Raw genomic sequence first — 25,450 nt, 5'->3', positions numbered from 1 at the left:
TTTGTAAGTGTGGATCAGTGTGGGGACCGACACAGGGCTGTGGGGAGAGAGTGGGGCAGTGCGATCAGTGTGTACTCCAAATAAAAGTGTGTATGAAATGAACCAGGGGAATTAATGGGAATATGAGAAAGAATAGGTTACAAGGAAACAAGTGGGGAAACGGGATCAATTGGAATTCTCTGAGAGTCACAGACTCATTGCATCGAATGAATCCTTACCATGTTGAGAGAGTATGAAATCAGCTATAGAGTCTGTGTACAATGATAGATTGTCTTCATCTGCTGTTCCTCTTGAGATCTCACCTCAAGGCTTTTGAAAATTAGATAAAAATTGTTTTGAGATTCATTTTTCTTCCTGAATTTAATCAAAAATATTATATACATTATAAGTAAATAACAAAAATCATTACTAAAATGTTTCCAAGCTGGTTTTGTAAACCTGCATTTTATAGTTGAGCCAGAGGTGAATGGGGAGTGTATGTCATACCAGAGCCATGCTGGCCAGAGTGGGAATTGAGTGGTTGTTCATACATTATCCTGCAATAAGGAGAAAATCCTTTTGGAATACTTGAATCCATTTCAAGGTTAGGCGTAATTAATGTTCTTGATTTGACACAAGGTTATTTAAATTAATGCTCTTGATTTGACACAAGGTTATTTAAATGAATGCCTGCCTTGAACTTGTGGATCATTCTTTCTCTGAAAATGGAGTGAAGGGAGACAAACAATCTCCTAAATTGGTACTGTCAGTTGTTGAAATGGTCTCTACAGATTTTGAAATAAAAATGTGGATCTGTGTGAGATCTTAAAAGCTGAAGAGCAAGAACAGAGAGAAATGGGTTGAGAGGAATGTCAAAGAATGAAGAATGATACACTGAGTATGTGGTTTCAAAGAGAAACAACAAACCTACAAAAAAGTCTATGAAAATTGGTGATGGTTTGACTGTGATTAAAGAATGGAACCAGCTGGAATGCATTCCATGCAACTTTGCACACAGGGTTACTGAGCGCGAGGCTGAAGAAAGCTGAGCAGATGGCAGATGGATGATAGCAATGATAAATTGTTGCTGCAAGAGACACAATAACTTGAGTTGGGATACTTCAGAATTGACAAGTGAAGTGATTTAATCACTTCCAATTGTTAATGTAGAGCTGGTGGTAATGTTAAAGTGACTTTAGCAGTGTTGTTTAGATTAGCTATTGTCAACCTTTTATGGGGGGGCGATGGCCCCCTGAGGACTTCGCTCAAAGTTTATGGACCCCCAAACCTGTGAATCAGTCAAGTTTAGTTGGTTTCTTCCATACTTCTCTCCTACCGACTACATAAAAAATATTTCATGATTTGTCTGTGACCGCCCCCCCCCCCGCCCCACCCATAAATACGCTGTGGTCCCCAGGGGGGCTTTATGATCCACATTGAGAAGGGTTGGTTTAGATTATGTATTATTTCTAGTTAGAGGATTATTATCAGTAACTGCCAGTAAGCACTGACTGTGGTCTTCCGAGATGTGTTCTAACATCCACGTAATATACTATAGATACAAGTGAGGGTTTTCTCAAGTGTGTAGCTGAAGAATAACCCACACGATTTATACACAGCTGACTAATAGCTGCCCAATATCAACACACTAACCCATTTTCCAAAGCAAAGTATGTGTCAAACTAAACTATTTCCATGGTTTCCATGTCAAGTGCTGTGTGGTTTGTAAATATTTCAGCTATACACCCAAGAGATGGTTTCTAAAGCATTAAATTATCCCAGTTTGATTTTTACCTAGAGTAAATTGTGTTAATGGTAATTTTCAGTTGAGGTAACGTACAGGAGGATGATAAATCAGTTAGCGATGCCACAACAACAACAACTTTGAACTCAACAACAACTTTGAACTCAACTTTAACAAAACCAAGGAGCTGATTGTGGATTTCAGGAAGGGGAAATCAGAAGAATATGAACCAGTCCTCATTGAGTGGTCAGCAGAGGAAAGAGTTAAGAGCTTGAAGTTCCTTGGTGTCAATATCTCTGAGGATCTGTCCTGGGGCCTCCATGTTGATGCAATCATGAAGAAGGCTCGCCAGCAGCTATACTTTGTGAAGGTTTTAAGGTATGTCACTAAAGACTCTTGAAAATTTCCTCAGGTGTACCGCAGAGAGCATTCTGACTGGTTCCATCAATGTCTAGTACCAAGGTGCCAATGCACAGCACAAGAAAAAAAACACTACAGAGAGTTGTGAACACTCTCCATTCCATCAAGGACATTGAAAAGAGGCAGTGCGTTCAGAAAGCAGGCTCTATCCTCAAGGACCCTCACCACCCAGGCCATGCCCTCTTCATACCACTACCATTTTGGGAAGAAGGTACAGGAGCTCGAGGAGATGAACACCCAGTGACACAAGAACAGCAGCACATTCTTCCCCCTCCGCCATCAGATTTCTGAGCGGACAATGAACTACTGACACTACATCACCTTTTTTTTCACTAATTTATTTATTTTTAAACATAAAATGACAAATTTCTGAACATGTTCATGACAATAAATTCTGATTCAAAAATTGGAACAAGCAGTTCTACATGCTTCAACATCTCTGCATTTTCTGGCAAGTTGCACCTCATTGAAATAACTGTCGTTGCATATTTTGTTGAGGATTTCCACTCTATAAATGTAAATTTTGGAGCATGTATTCTCCTGTTGTGCCTCAAAATATCTGTCCACATTTTTCCGGGTGGAGAATTCCTATCAAGTTTTTATGGGGGATATGCAGGGCCTCTTTGTTGCTGTCACACGTGCCTGTGATTTTGACCAAGACTTGCAGCTCTTTAAATTAATTTGAGAGCTTATACCTTGGTCATTGCATCTTCTATCTGCATCATGTCAGCCAAAGTAAACATTCCTTTGCCTCGATCCACTCCATAAAGGTGAAAACCTTGTGTTTTTTGATTCTTAGTTAATTTTGTGCCTGTTTCTTTAAGAGAACTATTGTTTGTAGGGTTACCATATGATTATGATCTAATATGTCATCATATCCGCACAGACTAACGGCTTGCTCGTTATTCAACCAGATATGAAGCGTGAGCATGAGAAATTTTTCTTTGAATCTTTTGCATCTCTTTAAATACTGTTTTGTATCTCTTTAAATTTTGTGTATCTCTTCAAAAGCTTCTTTATATATGTTTTATATCTCTATTATACAGTAAATGCTTCATTATTAATCGTTATGAAAGTCTTAATGCAAAGCTATGCAAAATGTTCATCTCTTTTATCAACAAATTACAGCTACATAAAGTAACAGCCACAGAGTTTGATTTGTTGGATTAAAGAGATCAAAATTTGGGATATCATAGCTCATGCCTTGGAAGATGATACTTTGAAATTAGGATATATTAGAACAAGGAAAGTGTTGTCTATACACTCTAAATTGCCACCTTTCCCTTCATTTTCCTCCTCTCTCCCTTCCCTGCCTATATCCATTAATTCACATCAATATGAATTCTAATGCTAATTTAATATTTAACAATGTAATGTAGTTGGAACTAATCCAGCAAAAGTTCAAATGAAAAGAAATTAGATAATGATGTGAGAGTTCAAATAGGTATATGCTCCAAGAGTGCCAGTATTTAAAAGTTAATTTTTCTGATATTATTCATTATTTTCTGGGTTGTGTGAGTGTGTTTACTCAGAATAGATTTAGATAATATGAATTATCATTTTCTAAACCACCTGTGAATAGTGTTGAAGTTAGTATTTCTTCTATCAATGATCAAACATACAACAGATTAACAAGCTATACTAAAGATTGTTTTCTTTAATGTGTGTTATCATTGTCAATGTACAGCATTTCTCACTGATGTCATCAAAAATAAGCCGAAAGACTTGTGCATAAGTCATGAATATTGTTAGCTTCAAATAGGCAAGCTAAATTCTAAGAGAGACAGAAATAAATAATCATTTTTTTTCTCAAATTTGTGCTCAGGTCTTTTATATTGTCTTAAGTTAGCATGATGCTGAAACAAGCCATGAAAGACCTCAACAATGAAGACGCTGTTTGCATCCGGTACCGCACGGATGGCAGTCTCTTCAATCTGAGGCGCCTGCAAGCTCACATCAAGACACAAGAGCAACTTGTCCATGAACTACTCTTTGCAGATGATGCCGCTTTAGTTGCCCATTCAGAGCCAGCTCTCCAGCGCATGACGTCCTGTTTTGCGGAAACTGCCAAAATGTTTGGCCTGGAAGTCAGCCTGAAGAAAACTGGGGTCCTCCATCAGCCAGCTCCCCACCATGACCACCAGCACCCCCACATCTCCATCGGGCACACAGAACTCAAAACAGTCAACTAGTTTACCTACCTCAGCTGCACCATTTCATCTGATGCAAATAGCGTCTTTGGAAGACTACACAAAAGAGTCTGGAAAAACAACCACCTGAAGAAACACACAAAGATCAGCGTGTACAGAGCCGTTGTCATACCCACGCTCCTGTTCAGCTCCGAATCATGGGTCCTCTACTGGCATCACCTATGGCTCCTAGAACACTTCCATCAGCGCTGTCTCTGCTCCATCCTCAACATTCATTTGAATGACTTCATCACCAACATCGAAGTACTCGAGCTGGCAGAGTCCGCAAGCATTGAATCCATGCTGCTGAAGACCCAACTGTGCTGGATGGGTCACGTCTCCAGAATGGAGGACCATCGCCTTCCCAAGATCGTGTTATATGGCGAGCTCTCCACTGGCCACCGAGACAGAGGTGCACCAAAGAAGAGGTACAAGGACTGCTTAAAGAAATCTCTTGGTGCTTGCCACATTGACCACCGCCAGTGGGCTGATATCGCCTCCAACCGTGCATCTTGGCACCTCACAGTTCGGCGGACAGCAACCTCCTTTGAAGAAGACCGCAGAGCCCACCTCACTGACAAAAGACAAAGGAGGAAAAACCCAACACCTAACCCCAACCAACCAATTTTCCCTTGCAACCGTTGCAACCGTGCCTGCCTGTTCCACATTGGACTTGTCAGTCACCAACGAGCCTGCAGCAGATGTGGACATACCCCTCCATAAATCTTCATCCGTGAAGCCAAGCCAAAGAAAGAAAAGAAAGTTAGTATCATTCAGAGAGCAAGATGGGTTTGAACCGATGGCTGGAAAATAAGCATTTGGATATTTTCTTCCATTTTATTGATTCCCTTTTTAAATTTTTTTTTATTTTTTATTTTTCACACTATGAAACATATTAACCAAAATACACACAAACATTTCCCTCTTGGATATGCACAGTGTTATTTTCTCCCCTTCCCCCCCCCCTCCTTTCCCTCCCTCCTTTCCAATACCCTTCAAACCCATTAAACGTTCAACATATACAATACAATAAACCCATTAAACAATGTCATCACACAATGAAAATAAACAAGAAAATTGTGTCATCTACTTTTACACACTGGGTCAGTTCATTTTGTCTTCTTGTCATTCTATCATTTTAGGGGGTGGAGGTCTGTAGTAGGCCCTCTCTGTTGTGTTCCATGTACAGTTTCCAAATTTCTTCGAATAATATGACTTTATTTTTTAAATTATATGTTATTTTTTCCAATGGAATACATTTATTCATTTCTATGTACCATTGCTGTACTCTCGGGCTCGCTTCTGATTTCCAGGTTGACATTATACATTTTTTTGTTACAACTAAGGCTATCATAATAAATCTTTTTTGTGCTTCATCCAGTTTGAGGCCTAATTCTTTACTTCTTATATTACTTAGAAGAAAGATCTTTGGATTTTTTGGTATGTTGCTTTTTGTGATTTTATTTAATACCTGATTTAGATCTTCCCAAAACTTTTCCACTTTCTCACATGCCCAAATTGCATGTACTGTTGTTCTCATTTCCTTCTTACAGCAAAACGGGAACAACAGTACTGTTGGGTCCCATTTATTTAACTTTTGGGGCATGATATATAGCTTGTGTAACCAATTATATTGTATCATGCATAACCTCCTGTTTATTGTATTTCTCATAGTTCCGGAGCATAGCTTTTCCCATTTTTCATTTTTCATTTTTATGTTTAGATCTTGTTCCCACTTTTGGGTTTACAGCTTATTTCATCATTTTCTTTCTCTTGCAGCTTGATGTACATGTTTGTTATAAATCTTTTAATTATCATTGTATCTGTAATCACATATTCAAAATTCCTTCCTTCTGGTAACCTCAGTCTGCTTCCTAATTTGTCCTTTAAATAGGTTTTCAGTTGGTGGTATGCAAACATTGTACCGTGAGTTATTCCATATTTGTACTTCATTTGTTCAAATGATAATGAATTATTTCCCAAAAAACAATTTTCTATTCTTTTAATCCCTTTTCTCTCCCATTCTCTAAAGGAAAGGTTATCTATTGTGAAAGGGATTAGTTGATTTTGCATCAGTAATAATTTTGGTAGTTGGTAATTTGTTTTTTGCCTTTCTACGTGAATCTTCTTCCAAATGTTGAGCAGACGGTGCAGTACTGGTGAACTTCTATATTGCACCAGTTTTTCATCCCACTTATAAAGTATATGTCATTTTATTGATTCCCTTGAAGCAATTTGTCTAGTCCACTCAATAATGTTTCCTCTATTCATTGTGCTTAAGTATTCTAATAATTCTGGATGAAGATGAATAAACTATTTGACCAGACTTTCTTGAGAGTTACATGTTTCTAACTCTCTCTTCCAAGCTATTTTTCCTAGACAAGCCTGAAAAGGTTGCCTGCAGCTTCAGAGAGTTCAGCAATTCATTTATTGGTAATTTTCCTTCAATTATAAAATCAAAGAGGAGAATTGAATTATTTTTGTTCTAAATATGAATGTATATTTGTGTTGTTAGTCTATAAACCTGTCTCACATAACTGTTATAAGAACATCCAAATCTTTCTATATTTACTTATACTTCAAGATATATCCCCACTTAATTTTCAAGAGAGGATATTGACAACCCCATTCTTCTCTGCATCATTCCCTCAAATTTTCTCCATCTTCCTTTCCAAGGAATCAACCTTGCTGAAAAATAAACCGTTGTTCCTGGAGTGCCCTCATTAGTTCAGTTCCAAGCTCCATGCATCTTTTTAAAAGCTCTACATTCTGAATTTCTAGCTCCAGAGTTGTTTGCTTTTTTTCTGGCTTTTTATCAACTTTTTGTGAGTCCTACCAGGTTGTAGATGGAGACATTATAAGCATTCAGCTGCTCTAAAATAGTCTTTATTTATTCCCTTGCTCTATCCAATGAGACAACATGACTTTATTGTGAAAAGTAGGCAGTTTAATTTGTATTAGTTTTTGTCAATGCAGTAATTAACCAGAATACAGACTCAACACTCCTTGACATTCCAATACAGAGCCTTCCCAGTAGTTTAAATAATAAAGAACTAAATTCATTGGGAAGTAGAGAACCATGATTAAAACTGCAAAGAGGCACAGACTGCACTTCTGGGAAAATTTCCAAAATGAACCTGTTTTTTCTAAAATCATTTTCAGCAATACAGAAATGGCCTTTCACCCAGTCCATTCAAACCATTTGCACTAATCATGTTTTATTCTCCCTACATCCCTATCAACTCCTTCTTGATTCTACTACAGTAAAACCCCAGTATCCAGTGGATACCAGATGTCAATTTTCCAGTGGCTTGTGATTGCATGTTGCATGACTGGCAAACCAACCACTAGGGGGCGCCAAATTTAAATTTTTGTATATTTTGCCTGTATATTTTTTGTGATTTTTTTTTTTGCTGATTGCTTGAGGCTGCCAGTTGCTTGGATTCCAGATCATAGGGATTTGTATTGTACTCATGCATATCAGAAATAATTCAGTGTAACCAAATAACCTACCAACTACCACATCTTTGGGATGTGGGTGAAAACCAGAGCACTCAAGGGAATCCCGTGTGTTCACAGGTATCTTTGTTTTTTCTTATTTGCAGGAATCTGCTGTATGTCTATCCACAACGACTTAATTTTGCCACCCGGTTAGCTCCTGCCAGAAATGTCACAATCAAAATCCAGTTCATGTCAGGGGAGGACTCGAGCAATGCCATGCAGGTAAATTAGTGAAGAAAATCATTGTCATTTGCATTTGAGATTCAAGATTCCTTAATCCATCATATGATAATGTACAAAATGTAATGATGCACAAAATTTACAGATTTTTGCCTGCCGTAAAGGCTCACAGAGCCATGCCACTAAGCATTGCCAGTGCCCCGACAATAAAAAAAAAAGAGAAGCAAAAGGGAGTCATTTCAGAGACATATAGGATTGACCTCCTGTAGGATCTATTTGCAAACCCAAGCTTTTTTTTCCAAAACTCCAATTCGATCAGAAGCTTTCAGTGCCCGAAGCCCTTCAAGAGCCCTTCTTGCCCTCGGCAGCCTTTTCCAGTTGCTCTGGAAGAATAATTGTCAAAGTTTTTGCTTTCTGAGGTTTGAAGTTGAAAACCGCATTCCTTCATTGTATAACTTGAAATTTTTTTTTAAACAGTCATGATTACAATGTGAAGTACCTACTGACTTGGAAGTAGAGAAACAGGACAATTACTGAGAACTAAAGGATAAAAAGCAATGTGGTCTGGAGGATCGCTGTTTTGTTTGGTTGTACTGTATATGTAAAGACAGATCATAATAAACAAACTTGCCCTCGTGCCCATCATGCCCGCGACAACTTATGATGCCAATCCAATTCCATCTGCCAACACATGACCTGTATCTGTCTGTTCTATGCCAGTTAATCTAATCTGTCTTAATCCCTTTTAAATATTGCTAATGCATCTGGGTCTTCCACATCCTGTGGCAGCGTATCCCAGGCACCAACCACTTTCTGTGTAAAATAAAAATGGTCTCATCAATTTCTTTTATACTTTCCATGTTTCACTATGAAACTATGCCCTCCAGTAAATGATATTACCACCCTGTGTAAAAGACTTTGACCATCTACCCTATCCCTGCCTCTTCTAATTTTATCAGGTCATCATCTCCATGTTCAATGCTCCAGTGGAAATAATCCAACTTTATCCAGTCTCTCCTTTTAGCTAATACTCTCTAATTCAGACAACATCTGAGTGAATATCTTCTGTACCCTCCCTAAAATCTTTACATCTTACTTACAATGTGGCACTCAATACATTCAATGTGGCCTGACAAAAGTTTTATAGGACTGCAATATTGTCTCCCAATTTCGATACTGAATGAAGTCAAACATGTCAGATGACTGTTGTACCACCCTATCTACTTGCTTGGCCACTTCTAGGGACCTGTGACTTTCATCCCAAGATTCATCTGTAAACCTATCAGTATGCCAAAGGCTCCTACCATTTTACTTCATATTTTCCTCTCAATTTGACCTCACACTTGTCCATCTTCCATTTCTCTGTCCAAATTTCTAACTAATTTTTCTCCTACTGAACCCTTTGATAACTTTCTTCACTACTCTCAGCTCCACCTATTTTAGTGTTATCTGCAAGTTAGGAATCTGCTCACCTACAGTTTCTCTCATATCATATAATATATGTATTATTACAAACAGAAGTCCCAGCACTGAACCTTGTGGAATATCATTGGTCACAAACTTCTAGAAAGAGAAACATCCCTTCACTACTACCCTCTGTCTTTTATGGCCAAAGCAATTTTGTATCAAAACCTACCAACTCACGTGGACACTGTGTGATTTAATCTTCTTGGCCATCTACCATGTGGTACCTTGTCAAATACTGTACTAAAGTCCAGGTAGACAACATCTACTGCCATACTGTTGTCAACCATCTTTATGACTTCCTCAAAAAATACACAATCAAATTTGTGAGAATGGACCTCTTCTGCACAAAGCCATGCTGACTTTCCCTAATAGATCCATGCTTTTCCAAATGAGATTCAATCCTGTCTGTAAGAACGTTCTCCAGTAATTTATTTACAACTGATTAAGGCTCACTGAAACAAATAGCATTGTTAATTCTCTAGTCTTCCAGGACCTCACCTGTGGTTAAAGAGGATGCAAATATGTCTGTCATTGCCCCAGCAATGTCTTCCCTTGTATCCTGGGCACTTATCCACCTTGATGCTTTTGAAGACTTAATACCACCTCCTCCTTAATATCAACATCTCCGAAAAGATCATCATACCTTCTCCTGATCTCACCATCGTCTATTACCTTCTTCTTTGTGAATCAAATGTAAGGTATTCATTTCAGGACCTTTGGCACAAGATTCCCTCCTTTGTCCTTGAGTGGACCTCACTCTACTAAGGAGACAACCTTTGACAGAAGGTGATGAGGAGAGGAGTATTCAATGTGAAGAAGTAAACAAAAAGTGATGTATTATATTAAAATTATACAAACCATATTCTTGAAAATTCATAATGATTTTTTGGTCAAAATATCAATTGCCATGATTTGATATCAATTTTTGGTTTATATTTTAGGTTATTTTTGGAAAATCAAGCAGTGCAGAATTTGTTTCAGAAGCGTATACTGCAGTTACTTACCATAATAAGTAAGTCATGTGTAAATGGGAGTCATGGAACAACAAATTATGCCAATTTTTTTTAACCTAATTTTACTGTTCATGTTCCAGTAGATGGGGGATCTTCATTTCTCCTTTTGATGAATTGCTGTCAACAATTTTTAACAAAAAAACAAAAGTTAGAATTGGTTGGCACTTTAATATCAGCTGCACACAGAAAATTAGATTGGGAAAATGGTACATGTAGCATCATTTTAACTTAGTGGAATAACAAAGGCATGTCATATGTAAGCATATGGGATGAGTCTATCCTTGCTTCTTTCCCTAACCTTAATATTTGGCTGTTACATTTCAGAAATATACAAGACACATCACAGAGCAACAATCTACTGGACGCAGGAACTGTAATTCATCAGTACTGCATGAATAAGAACATAAATATAGGACCAGGTGTAGGCAATCTGGCCCATTGAGCCTGTTCCACTTTTCAATAAGATCATGGTGGATCTGATGCGAGCTCATCGCCACCTATCTGACTTTTTCCCCATATCACTTGATTATGTAAAAATCTATCAAGCCTTGTCTTAAATATATTTACTGAGGTAGCCTCCACTGTTTTGATGGCAAGAGTTCCATAGATGCACCACTCCCTGAGAAAAGCAGTTCCTCCTCATCTCCATCCTAAATCTATTATCCTAAATCTTGAGGCTATGTTCCCAAGTTCTAGTCTCACTTACCAATGGAATTGACTTGCCTATCTTATCTATGTCTTTCATAATTTTATGTTTCTATAACACTTTCTTGTTCTACAGGTCTCCTGATTTCTATGAGGAAATAAAATTTAAACTTCCTGCTAAAATAACAGAGAGACATCATTTGCTGTTTACATTCTATCACATCAGCTGTCAACAGAAACAGAACCAAGGAGGCTCACCAGAGAATCTCATTGGCTACTCGGTAAGTCATGTGGGTCACTTTCTGTCTGTATTGAATGAGGTACAATCAAGAAGTTCCACTGGTGATGTCTGTTTGTATTTCAAGTTTCATTACCCTGAAAGCTCATTGTACAAGCTTCCGGATCTCGTATTTGTTCTGTGTAATACCGTCTCCTGGTTAGGTTAAGCCCTTGAGAAACTAATGAGCTCGCCAGCTTTATCCACTTTGCTACTAACTTTCACCCAGACCTCAAATACACTTAGTCCATCTCTGGCAACACTCCACCCCCCAACTCCCTCACTAGATCTTTCTGTCTCATCTGGGAGACATGCTCTCTACAGGTATTTTCTACAAACCCAGCAACTCCCACAGTTACCTAAACTATACCTCTTCACCATGTGTTCCTTGTTAAGATTCTATTCCTTTCTCTCAATTTCTCTGTCTCTCTTGTATTTGTTCTCAGGATGAGGTTTTCCATTCTAGAACAAACAAGATTTCATCCTTCTAAAAAAAAATGTGGCCTTCCATCAACTCAGCCCTTTCCTGCATCTTCTCCATTTCCTGTACATTGCCTTGGCCTCTTCCACCCCTCGGTGCAAAAAGAACAGGATTCCCTTTGTCCTCACTTACCACCCCACCAGCCTCCACATCCAATGTTCCAATGCATCTGCAATTTCTGCCACCTGCAATGTGATCCCACCACCAGATACATCTTCCTCTCTCTGCAGGGACCACTCTCTCCATGACTCTCTCATCCACTCATCCTTTCCCACTAATCACTCTCTCAGTACCTGCCCCTGTAAGCACATGAAATGCTACACTTGCACACACTCACCTCCTCCCTCATCACCATTCAGAGCCCAAAACAATCCTTCCAAGTGATGCAATGCTTTACTTGTAATCTTCAGGGGTCATCTACTGCACCTGGTACTCCCCTTGTGGCCTCCTCTACATCAGAGAGACTGGATGCAGGCTGCGAGAGCATTTCAATGAGTTCTTTCCCTCTGTCTACTGCAATAGCGGGAGCCTCCTAGTGGCCAACCATTTCAATTCCACACCTCATTCCCGCCCGATATGTTTGTCCATGAGCTCATGCACTGCCACCTAAGGCAACCATCACATTTCAGGAACAATCACAATACCTAATATTCTATCTGGGCACACTCCAACCAGATGACATTAACATCAACTTCTCCAATTTCCTTTAAACCTCTTTCCTATCTCTCTCTGTCTCTGTCTCCCTATCACTTCTCAGCTTTTATTTTACCTTCTGCCCTCAAACTCGTATGACCTCTTGCCTGTTGGCCTGTGCCCCTCCCCTTGTCCCTCTTCCCTCCTCCTCCCACCTTTTTATTCCAGTGCCTGCCTGCTTTTTGCTCATACCTTGACAAGGGGCTCAGTCCAAAACATTGGTGATTTATCTTTGCCTCTTATGGATGCTGCTTGACCTGCTGAGTTCTCCAGCACTTTTGTGTATTGTGAGAAACTAATCTTGACAAGCCATGGATCTGTGAAGTTCCTTCAACAATTCCTTGTTTGCTTAATTTGACACCTCCTGGCAAATAAAGGGAAAAGTTCATTAAAGCCCCTGACTCCAAATCACCAGGCAGTAATTTGTAAACCAAATATGCTGGAAATACTCAGCAGGTACTATAGCATCTGTGAATTGAGTTCATGTGTCAAGTCTGTGACCTTTCATCTGCCAGTGACACTTGGAAACACTTTTTTAAATCTTTTGACATGAGATGAAAACAAGATCAAGCTCAGCAAAAAAAATCATGTCTAATATTCGTTTGTATCTTGCTTATATATTAATATTTATTAACCTTGCATATTAATGGACACTGGCAAATGGCTCTGGCCCTGAAGAAAACGGGTAAGGACAATCTAGACGTGAAAATAATAATTTAATAGCACGTCTTGTTGAAAAAAGGTTCCCATTCCTATTGTCTATTTCAACTCATCCGCAAGTTAATGTACAGCAAGTGAAGTAAGGAATTGAAAACACAAGTTTGAGCCTGTTTCCATTGATTTGCTGCAGTCAACTGGGATATGAGTTAAATTCACTCTAAAATAATGTGTTTAAAGTGCCACTTGTATGTCAAGCACTTATTATCATTAACATTAATGTCTGGAGATTTCTATTAAACATTGGCTCAAATGCTCTTTAAACACCAACAAATTGAGTGACTCGCTGTCAATCACCTGGTGGCAAGAAGGATTAAATGCCAAAAATCAGCTAAGCAACAACTCCATTCATTTGGAGGTATACAAGAGGGACTGCAGATGCTAGAAAACTGGAGCAACATGCAAGATGCCAAAAGAACTCAGTGGGTGAGGCAGCTTCCCAGGAAGAAAAAAGATAGTTGAGAATTTGGACCTAAACCCTTCATCAGGAATAGCTAGAAATGGGTCCCCATACAAAAGGGTGCAGCAGGGGAAGAGGAGGAGTACAGGTTGGTAGATCATAGGTGAATACAGGTAGGAGGAGGGAACACCATCTCCATTGTTGCTTAAAATCATGAGGTAGTTTACAGTATTAGCAAAGAAAAAAATAATGTCTCTGTGCTCACAAAAAGTAATGTTAGGGCAACAATCAAAGGCTTAGCAAAAGAGCTTGATTTCAGAGATCTCACTAAGAAGGAGAATAAGTGGAAAAGTTTTAGTTTACGGCCTTGGCAAATCCAGTTCAAAAATTTGCCAATGAGAAATGCGCAGTCAGCGAGGACCAGCAGGAAAAGCAGAGATGGATGAATGACAAAAATGTTTCTGGAAGTCCTATTCACTATCAATGTAATTTCCAATGGAGTTAAGGGACATGTCATTATTGTGAGATGTTTTTTGTGAAAATACAAAATTAAGAAAAAAATAATAATAATTGGACCAAAAACTGAAACCATCCAGCCCATCATCACCAGTCAAAATTGTGGAGATATTTGCAGAGGTCTGCTAATTATGATTGAACCCAGGTAACCACACAGCAGGGTTCCCCAGAAATGCTTGCATATTTGAAGAAAAAGCTCTTCCCACACCGGACAATTATCTCTCACATTGGAATGTAATCAAGGAAAGGCAAACCATAACAGGGAGTTTTGACATCCCCAGTTCTCTTTCCTTTGCATTGGCTGTAACATGAACTTCCATCCAATGTAGGGACTGTGGAAGGTAGAAGAAATTTATCAATTTAAAACCCCATGCCAGTCATAGGCATGCTTATGCCTGACTTCCAGCAGCAGATAGAAGGACATGGATTGCTGTAGACCATGCTTTGTACCACATTTGAGATCCTAATCTTCCAATACCCTTTTCCTCAGTCAGATGATGGCTGTGTTGGTATACTGAAGGCAGTTGTTGAATTTTATTGTTGAAGACTCCAGTGATATGGAAACTGGTCCAGGTTTTCCATGGTCTCAGAATGAACCTCTAATATTGGAGAGCAATGTGATGTAGGGGAGGAATATTATGGCAGATGTGGAGGGGACACCCCATCTCTCTCTTACTTCAGTGTAAGTGTTAATGGTTTGCAGCTCGGGCTCCAGATACGTACAATCACTATATCGACTATTGAGGTTCAGGAGCATAGGTTGTCACAGGTTGAAGTGTTTCCCATGAGTTATGTAGATTCCCACTGCTGTGGAAAATTTGTGGGAGGTGAGGTATAATGTAACAGCGAGAAAGATTATGTTTGATCATGCTTCTGAGACCTGGAATACCAACACCTTAGGCACCTTGGGATACTGGAAAGCTACCATGACTGCTGTTTCTGCAGAGTCCTTCAGATTCACTGGGAGAATGCGTGCACAATGACAATTACCTCTCCCAGGCCAATATCCCCAGCACTGAGGGTATAGTTACACACAGTCACCTACGTTGGGTGGACTCCTAATTCATCTGCTTGGCACCAGACTCTCAAAATAAATGATATTTTTCAAGTTCTTCACAAAAATTTACTATCAGACGGACAAAGGAAAAGATTCAAGGGTATGCTCAAAGCCTCCATAAAGAAATGAGCAAGTCCACTGACATGGCAATCTCTGACTCATGACTGCACACAGTGGAGGAGCATCATCCACATGCCACCCCATCAGCAAACCTGCTGCCCAGCTGTGGAAGAGTGCAATTGCCGCACTGCCTCAGACCTCAGAACCCACAGAATCAGATTGGAACCTGAGGGACTGCTGAAGAAGAAGGAAGGGAATGGCATTATTCAAGCTGCCAGTAAATTCATAATTTTTTTTCATTTTTACTTTCTAGTGGTTGCCGATTCTTATGAATGAGCGTCTTCAGACTGGTCGTTACTGTCTGCCAGTTGCCTTGGATAGGCTTCCTACCAAATACTCAATGCACTCTCCAGAGGTAAGAGTTCCTTTTATACTCTATTCTCGTGATTGACTTTTACAAAGGGAGACCTGACTTCATCAGGACCATGAGATTGGAAATAGGTAGTCAGATGAGGAGGTTACAACATTCTGATAAAATGTTTGAACAGCCTTCATATCTAGGCTAAAACCTCAACTGCTTCAGAATTTGTACTGAAATTATTTATGTCCTATTCCTTTGAAAAGGAGGTGAATAAAAATCACACAAAATGTTTACATGGAATTATGTGAATGGTTACCCCACAGAAGTCTAGAATTTGTGCCTTTCACATACTTTGGTATAATTCTAACACGGTATTTGTTTTTTCCTCATTCATGCAAATTCAATGTTGTTCACCTCAACTGTGCAGCAGTGAGTTCCTTGTTCCAATCACACTCTGAGTTCATTTCAAATTTTCACTGCTCTTTTTTTCAATGATGCTTTGAAAAAGATGTGTTTTGGGCCCAATGTGCCTTCACCCCTGCCAATTTAAAAAGCAGACCCAACTCTTTCATTTGTAACTTGTTTTTTTTTAAATTCCCCTCTACCTGCTGAAAGATGTGAGGGCCACAGGTGCCAGCTATTTTTATCTGAGCTTTGATGATGAGTGCTGACAGGCATCGAGTCTATTCACAATCAATACTATCCCCATGCACTGGGCACTAACATTCTCCTATCATTGACTCTGATAACTTATCACATTTGCCCTAGCTATCTGAACAGTCGACAAGCCACAATTGCACAGTGCTCTGAATGGGGTAGAAGTATTCTGACCATCTCAATATTTTATCGTAAGCAGTCCAACTGCTGGATTTCTGTTCAGATTACTTGGCCATGTCACTGCTCTTTGGAAACAGATGCATGTTTTAGGGTTGCACTACAGACATGTTCTGCCACTTCTGGGATTTCCCAGACTATTTGGTGACGAACAATCTTTCTGCTATTTTAAACATGTTGTGTAATGCCAGGTAAATGGCCGAGTTATCAATTGTGCCTCAAGACACTTAAGCACAAGGGATATCTGTTTATCCTGGACTGGGGCAGGGAAGGGACTGTTTGCTTATGTAAAGCAATGTTACCAATGTTATAAAGGAGAAAGTGGAGGAAGCAAAGAGCAATTGCCACTCCTGACTTGCAGCGTAGTTTATTGATAAATATTGAAAGCTTCCAATTTGTACATCCACAGATTGTTTTTAAACTCTTGGCAGGGATAGTGAGTTGGCAGGCAATGAGGCAAAACAATTTAAACCTCATTGTTTCCCTGTTTCAAGACAATACCTCTTCGATTATTTTAAACACATTTATTCTTTTCTGCAAACTCTGCAATCACCTGAACTTACAATGACATTGAATAATTTATTACAAATATTTAGTAAACAGAGTTGATGCATTGTGCATCATCTACCACTACCACTTTGCACTATAGAAGTTATGTCACTCCATGTTCTCTCGGCTATTGCTTTTATTGACATCATACCTTTGCAAAGCCACTATTATCCTGTTTTTTTTTGTTCCCTGCATTATGCCAGGGGTATTCAAAATAGCAAAATGTGGTTGACCTCAAATGCAAAAAGAATTTATTTGATGAACATATAGAACTTTGGTGACCCCTAGAGTGGTATTGCACCTCCATCATCGTGTCTGTACCAGGCAGCAGCACCCGAGGCCAAGATGAAATACAGCTGGAAAGAAGGAGGATGGGTACATGAGGAGGGACTGTTTTCAGTTACTGATGACACGTGCACTGTACAAACCAAAAAAAAACTGAGAATGCTTCTTTGTCATAAGACTCCATTTGACTTCAGTCCTTCCCTATTCTATATTACTAAGCAATGCACTTGTATTCATTTAAAAATAAATAATATAAATTTTCATTTCTGTTCAATATAGAAGATTCCAAACCAGTCACCACCAATCAAATGGGTCGATGGTCATAAGGGTGTATTCAATGTGGAGGTACAAGCAGTTTCCTCTGTGCATTCCCAGGTAGGTTTCTTGATCCTAATTTAGAGATGGGTTTCTAAAAGATTTGGCTGGAAGAATTTTCCATTCGCATTGACCAAAAAGTCACGTTGTATTAGTGTGAGTGAAAGCTTTGAGTTAAGCCTGTTATTTAATCTTTCAGTTAGGGATCATTTTTGTTGTGTACGCAGGAGTACTGAGGGGACTTACAATCCTCCACTTAAGATGAAAGATTTATTGCTATGAAGTCATTGATGTAAGTTAACTAGACATTGGACAAAACATGAAGAAATAAGAACATTTTCTTGGGTCACCCACGCATTATCAGCTGCCCAATAAAAAGATAAAAGCAACAAGACTCCACAAAGATAATGAATAATGACTAAATGTCCATCACTGATTTGAAAGAATACCTTTGTCTAACACTTGGTCATTTTCTCTTTGTGCCTGTGCAGGGCTGTTTCATCAAACATCAGAAGTTGTCTTTTCTTACTATTTGTTGATTTTGTTGTTAGATCAGCATCTTAAGATCATTGTGGCACTAAATAATTTAATTTATTGTGCACATGAAATGTCATATTGAAATGTAATTAACCCATTGGTCAGAAATAATTCAATGCTTCAGTGTTACTCATTGGAATAAGTGGTACACTAACAATTGTGGTATACAGCATTTAAGTTCTGCTGTTAATCAGTTTTCTGCCAATATTTCAATGGAAAATGAGCAGATTTGATTCATCTCCATGGATTCCAATGTATCAAAAATATAGAGCTGCTATCACTCCCCTGATGCTGGTCCAGATAAATAATGTATATGGCTAATTTTAACTGTGGAGGCTCATTGGTCCAACGGCCATCAAAATAATAAGATTTAATTTTACAACCAATATTCTGTTGTATAAGAGTTAACAGAGAGGATGTGTGTGAGTCTGCAAATAACCAAGCCTTGGCAAAGCCAGTGATGTTAGAGTCCTGTCAAGATGAACAGTGGGGCCTTTTTTATATTCATTAGATCTGTTTCCTGTACAGCAACTAGCCAAATGGCAAGCCACCAACCAAGGTGGAAGACCAAAAGCTGGCACACTTTGGGGAAAAAAAAACTATTGGGAGGGGTGGAGATTTGACATTGTAATGTTTAGGGGTCATTGATGGGAGCATATCTACAGGGAAGGCAAGAAAGGATATCAGAATGACAAGGAGAGAAGGCAGAATGGGGTGAAGAGAAAGGTCCTCCATCAGAAAGAAGAAAACAAAGACAATCACAGGGGAGAAGGGGAGTAAAGTTTGGGAGTGGTGTCCGACTGCACTGGCTCAGAAAAATTCTGATGAAGGAAGACTATGGAGTTAACAGCTTTATGCTTCTTGGCACAGCAGCGACAGTGATCTGTTTTGAATCAAATTGCAATGAATGGTTGGGTGATCGGTGTGTTAACTCTATGCCCAATCTTTCCATGATTGACACTCAAATAAAGTAGTCGTTGTCTCCATAAATCAACGATAGGCTCATCTACAAAAGATTGTGTAAAGGTTTTATCCATTTGATAAAGGTTTTATCCATCATGGAAGGTGAAAGATGGGAGGCTAACTTCAAAGTTTACATTTCATTACATAGCTGTGTTTTTTTTTTAAGCCATAAACTTGTAAACCATTTTACAGAATTAATCATGAAATGAGGCTCCGTTGCCTGATCATTTCCTATAAATTAATTTCTGCTACCATGCCATTTTTAATGCATAGAATCAAAAGTTAGAAAGTAATACAATTTTGATCTTGGTAGCTTTGTACTCTACAGTTCCAAAGTACACAGATGTGCCACCATGAAGCCTAGCTGTTAAGCTTCCATTTGTTTGCAACAGGACAATCATCTGAATAAGTTCTTTGCCTTATGTCACACTCTGGAAGGCCGGGTGACATTCCCAATTCGAATCCTTGACCAGAAGATAATGGAACATGACCTGGAGCATGAGCTGAAGTTAAGTATAATCTCACTGCCTTCAGCTCGGCTTGAACCGCTGGTACTGTTTCTGCACCAGGTCCTCGATAAGCTTTTCCAGCTGACAATACAGCCAATTGTCATCGCAGGCCAGACAAGTACGTAAATCGACTTCATTCATTCATTTCAAGTGAAGGACTATTGATATTATCATCATTTTCAATCTGATTGTTTTGCATTCGTTTCTTGTTACAGATAAAAAAACAGAGGTAACATCCTGAAGGCAAATATTTATGTTCCTTTTGCCTGCATCACCTCAGATTTAGATCTCTCATCTTTAATATCTGCAGTCATGGTCTTGGTTATTGATTTCTGCATCAGAATCTCCAGTCCAGATTGCTTCTGCAATTCTGGCCTGTAATTTCTCCCAAAGTTCTCTCACATCCCTGCCAGTGACTATCCTCTGAGCCATCAAAACCTATAACTATGGAATTACTTCCATAAATTTCTCAATTTATTGTTCCTCTTTTCTACTTTTATGGCATTCCCACTACCTTAAATGTTTCAATGATCTTCCAGCATCTATCCCAAATATGTTCTCTTTGTTGATACATTAGCAGCAGTACAGTATATAAAAAATATTTATTAAAATCTTATTGGCTCATAGTTAACATATGAATGAGCTAATTTCTCACATTAGTGCAAAGAGAAAATGAAGATTTATATTTTGAATTCAGCAGCACTAACCATTGCAATCTGGTCTATTAATCACATAAATGAAGATAGAAAGTATATCATCAGATTTTTCGTTTAAAATTATTTATATTTTTATCGTAATGTACCTTTTGTTATTCTCAGTGTTATATTTATTGAAGGAAATATCTCTAACTTGTTAGGTCTGCTTTGTTCATGAATGAGTGAGTCAGACACCAGACTGAGTCGAAATCAAGGTTCTTTGTTCTTTATTACCGGATTGTAACACTTGCAACTAACAGTGTTAGTTGGAGAAGGCGCATTCTCCCGATATCAGCAAGTGGTGTTTTTTTTATACCTCAGGACACGCACTTAGTAAATTATCATACCATTACATTGTCCAATGAATAAGCTGTTGCTACCCTTCACTGTTAGTCTGCTGCTCATCAGCTTGTTAGTGCCAAGCTTATCTTGAGTGTACAAGGTCACATCTGCATTCTGTTACTCCTTAGTACTGGGTGACTCCTTCTCCGGTCCCATCTCATGATGTTTTTACCTTACAAACTACATGCAAACAAAATCTCATTAAATAATTTCAGAATATACTTACCAAATCAAATTGTTCACTGAGTTTGTTTCCTTTAAAGTGTTTCTTGACTTCTGCTTCAAGCAATTGACTCTGCTTCTCCTGAAGTAATACCATCTGCTATCACTGTACCAATAAGCAAAAAAAGAGAAAGAAAATCTTTTCATAATCACCTTTATAATTTTTAATGAAATATAATAGTTATGATTTTCATTCACAAATTATATCATGATTCATGCCCATTTGCTCCTAATTCACAGGTTCTGGTTAATTTTAGTGTCTCAAGCAACTCCAAATCTCATCTTTAAAAATATAAATAAAGTTACTATTTAAACAAGTTAAAATATGGAGAAGCATGGTATTGTATTGCATTGCACGATTCCAAGAAACAAATCTAAAATTTTACATTAGCTTGAAATTAATTATGGCTGCCTTTTCCTGCATTTTATCATTATTATTTACAAACTTGTATCATGTTCCTTATTCTGTAGGAATGGAAAATTATTTGCATGAAATTTGGTAATAATCATTTTCATCTAAACAATATATTTATTTGCAGCCAATCTTGCACAATTCACGTTTGAGTCAGTCGTGTCGATAGTTAACAGCCTTCATAACAGCCTTGACCTCAGCAAGGATCAGCATGGACGCAATTGCTTACTGATGTCTTATGCCTACTATGTATTTCACCTGCCAGATGGTCTGAAAGAGATGACAAAAGGTGGTAAGTGGTGATTTATTACTCCAATATTGAAAGTCATTAGAATAGACAACTCATAATGGAATAAAAATAGAAATGGTTTTCTTAAATCCACCTCCCCCTCTTACTTTCCCAGTCCTCCATTTCACCTCTTGCCCCTCCCTCACCCTCCACACTCTCCATTCAGAGTTATCCCCTCTCCCTATCATTTTTTCAACTTTTTCCTCATGGCGACCCACCCATATCCACCTATGACCTCTTGCCTATGGCCCTATGCTCCTTTCCTGCACCATTTTATTCAAGCACCTGTTTTTAGCTCATACTATGAGGGGCTCAAGCCTGAAACATTGGTGATGTATCTGAATATTTGCTACATAAAGAACACTGCATGACTTGCTGAATTTCTCCAGCATTTTTGTGGAAACAAAATGGTGTATTTACCATCATTCATATTTAGTTATTTGCCGTTTAGAAGGAGGTTCACAAATAAGGAGTCCATGCTCTAGCCAGAACTACACAATTGATTTCTTAACCATGAAAATCACGTACAATTACATCAACAGAGCCTTGAAATACCTTTGAATTGCTATTGGTCGGACACATTGTTCTTCCCATTTATGACTCACAGAAGTAATCAGAACCTTTAGTCTTTAATAAAAAAAATGTTTTTAAATTATTCTGGTTAGATGAGCATCAATGTTGATTGTTTATCCAGCATCTGGAATCATGTGAGCCATGCTAACTGGCCACCTCATATTGTTTTTTTTTTTGATGACTACAGCCTATCCCATGCCGAGGCCTCTTGTCCTTACTGGTCTATATTGGATCCTAGTTTACCTGACACTTACAATTCTCATTATTATGTCTATCAGCCTATATTGCTGAAACTATTGCCAAGTAGCATTCACATCTACTCTGATAAAATACTTTGAGAGGCTGGTCATGGCCAGAATTACACGTACCTAAGTAAAGGACTGGATCCCCTGCAATTTGCCCATCATCACAATCACTCCAAGTAGATGAAATATCACTGACTCTTCACTCAACTCTGGATCATCTAGAAAACAGTAACTCATACACATGGCTGCTCTTCATTGAATACAGCTCAGACTTCAACACCAATTTTCCCTTAGTACTAATCAACAAGCTCCAAAACCTGGGCCTCCGCAACCCCTCTGCAAACTAGATCCTTGACTTCAACATCAGAAGACCACAGTCAGCATGAATTGGAAATAACGTCTCCTTCTCACTGACAATTAACACAGTTGCACTTCAAGAATGTGTGGTTATTCCACTGATCTATTCACTCTACACCCATGACTGTGTGGCTTGGCACAAGTCAAATGCCATCTACAATTTGCCGATGACACCATGGTTGTTGGCAGAATTACAGACCGAAATAAAGAAGTATACAGGAGGGAGATTTCTCAACTAGTTGAGTGGTGTCAAAACAACCTTGTACTTAACGTAAGAAAAACCAAGGAGATGACTGTGGACTTCAGAACCTGAACCAATTCTCATCAAGGGGTCAGCAGTGGAGAAGGTCAAGAACTTTAAATTCCTGGAAGCTATACTTAGTGAAGTGTTTGAGGAGATTCGGTCTGTCACCAAAGACTCTAAAACTTCCACAGGTGTTCCGTGGAGAGCATTCTGACTGGTTCTATCACTGGTGCATAGGTGCCAATTCTCTGGACAATAAAATACTTGATAAAGTTGTTAACTCAGACTTCAACATCACAGGCACCAGTCTTCACTCCATCGAGGACATCTACAAGAGGCGGTGTCTTAAAAAAGCAGCCTCTATCCTCAAAGATCCCCACCACCCAGGCCATGCCTCTTCAAACTGCTACCATCAGGAAAAAGGTATAGGAGCCTGAAGACAAGCACTCAGCAGCACAAGGACAGCTTCTTCTCCGCTGCCATCAGATTCCTGAATGAACAGTGAACTACAGACACTGCCTTACTTCAACTTTTTCTAGCACTTTTAAAAAATTATTTTGTAAGATAGTTTATATAAGTGTTTACACTGTGATACTCCCACAAAACAACAAATTTTGAGACATGTTCATGACAATAAATTCTGATTCTGACATTAGCACTTCCCATTCTCCTCCTCCATGCCAAAACATCATAGCCTCGTTCTCTCTTTTCCATCCAAAGTTATTGGTTTATTCAATTTCTCCCAGTTGCAGTTTTATCCTCTTCTGTGTCGGTTTCCAATTCTCTGGAATTTCCTCTATAAACCACATCTGTTCATGTTTTCCCCTTTCTCCATAAGATGATTATTCATTGAACCATAGAACATTATAGCACAGAAAACAGGCCCTTTGGCCCTTTCACCCTACATGACATCACATATAACCTGGAGATTCCTTTTTCATGCGGACGCAGCAGAATTACCGCTAATTGGTAGTGCAAAAAATAAACTGCACACAGCATGAACATTTAAACAAATAAAAGAACTGTGAAAAGATAACAAATGTAAACAAACTGTACAATGCAGGAGAGCAAATAAAATCAATAAGGTGCACAAGTAAGAGACCTTAAATTAGTCCTTGATTTAGTTTGTTGTTGAGGAATCTGATGGGAGTCTGATGTTCCCCTTTATGTTCCGCCTAAACTTTTCCCCTTTCACCCTTAACCCATATTCTCCGGTTTGTATCTCACCTACCTTCAGTGAAAAAATCCTACTTATATTTACTCTATCAGTACCCCTCATAATTTTAAATACATCTATCAAATCTCCCTTCATTCTTATATGCTCTAGAAAATAAAGTCCTAACCTCTTTAACCTTTTTCTGTAACTCAGTTCCTAAAATCCCAGCAGCATCCAAGTAAATCTTTTCTGCACTCTTTCCATCTTATTGATATCTTTCCTGTGGTTAGGTGGCCAAAACTGCACACAATACTCCAATACAACTTTACCATAACATTGCAACTAAACTCAATGCTTAGATTTATGAAAGCCAATATGCCAAAAGCTCTCTTTACAGCCCTATCCACCTGTGACATTATTTTCATGGAATCATGTATCTGTTTCACAGATCCCTCTGTTCTACCGCACTCCTCAGTACCCTACTATTTACAGTATATGCTGTACTTTGGTTTGTCCTTCCAAAATGTAGCACCTCACACTTGTCTGCATTCCATTTGCCATTTTTCAGCCCATTTTTACAGCTGGTCCAGATCCCTCTCCAAGCTTTGAAAGCTTTCCTCGCAGTCCACTGTCCACATCACTTCCAACCTTTGTGTCATCTGCAAACTTGCTGATCCTATTTACCACATTATCATCCAGATCATTGATATAGATGACAAATAAACAATGGTCCCAGCACCTATCCCTGATTGCTAATCACAGGCCTCTAGTCTGAGAAGCAATTGTCCACTTCTACTCTCTGGCTTCTCCCGTCAATGTTGAATCCAGTTCACTACCTCACATGAAAACCGAGCTTCTGGACCTTCCTGACTAACTTCCCATGTGGAACCTTGTCAAAGGACTTACTAAAGTCCATGTCAACAACATCCACAGCCTTTACTTCATCAACTTTCCAGATAACCTCCTTAAAAAATTCTGTAAGATTGGTTAAACATGACCTACCATGCACAAAGCCATGCATTTTGTCATTCCTCAGTTCTTTTCCTTAAGTTTGTCACATGTTTTCTCACACTGATCAATTTAAGGAATCGTCACCTTCTCCATGTAAAATGTCATTTAAATGAACACTAATTATTGCTGCTGCATTGGAGATTATCCTATGGAATTTGCTGTTTAATGCACTACCTCCAAATAAAGGTTTCTCACAATATAAATTCAATCAA

At 38.7% G+C, this 25,450-nt stretch overlaps 1 protein-coding gene and 1 long non-coding RNA gene across 6 annotated transcripts in view; one reads left to right on the top strand and one right to left on the bottom strand.

Annotated features, from left to right (window-relative positions):
• The window catches only part of dock8 (dedicator of cytokinesis 8), a 259,931-nt gene that overhangs the window by 153,505 nt on the left and 80,976 nt on the right, over window positions 1–25,450 (top strand). For all 5 annotated transcript variants that reach the window (XM_069927656.1, XM_069927641.1, XM_069927639.1 and 2 more), the window contains 7 exons: window positions 7,938–8,055; window positions 10,422–10,492; window positions 11,275–11,419; window positions 15,653–15,754; window positions 17,648–17,743; window positions 19,576–19,810; window positions 21,491–21,655. In XM_069927656.1, coding sequence (XP_069783757.1) covers window positions 7,938–8,055; window positions 10,422–10,492; window positions 11,275–11,419; window positions 15,653–15,754; window positions 17,648–17,743; window positions 19,576–19,810; window positions 21,491–21,655 — 932 coding nt within the window. The remainder of the gene's footprint in view (window positions 1–7,937; window positions 8,056–10,421; window positions 10,493–11,274; window positions 11,420–15,652; window positions 15,755–17,647; window positions 17,744–19,575; window positions 19,811–21,490; window positions 21,656–25,450) is intronic.
• Window positions 7,466–21,061, bottom strand: LOC138758645 (uncharacterized). The gene is made up of 4 exons (XR_011354373.1): window positions 20,956–21,061; window positions 12,782–12,953; window positions 10,485–10,610; window positions 7,466–8,396 (listed from the first exon to the last, which is right to left on the bottom strand). It is a non-coding gene; the product is annotated as an uncharacterized lncRNA (long non-coding RNA).

This window comes from Narcine bancroftii, chromosome 1, assembly GCF_036971445.1.
Source record: "Narcine bancroftii isolate sNarBan1 chromosome 1, sNarBan1.hap1, whole genome shotgun sequence".
NCBI lineage: Eukaryota > Metazoa > Chordata > Chondrichthyes > Torpediniformes > Narcinidae > Narcine > Narcine bancroftii.
This window is presented reverse-complemented; position numbering and strand designations above follow the sequence as displayed.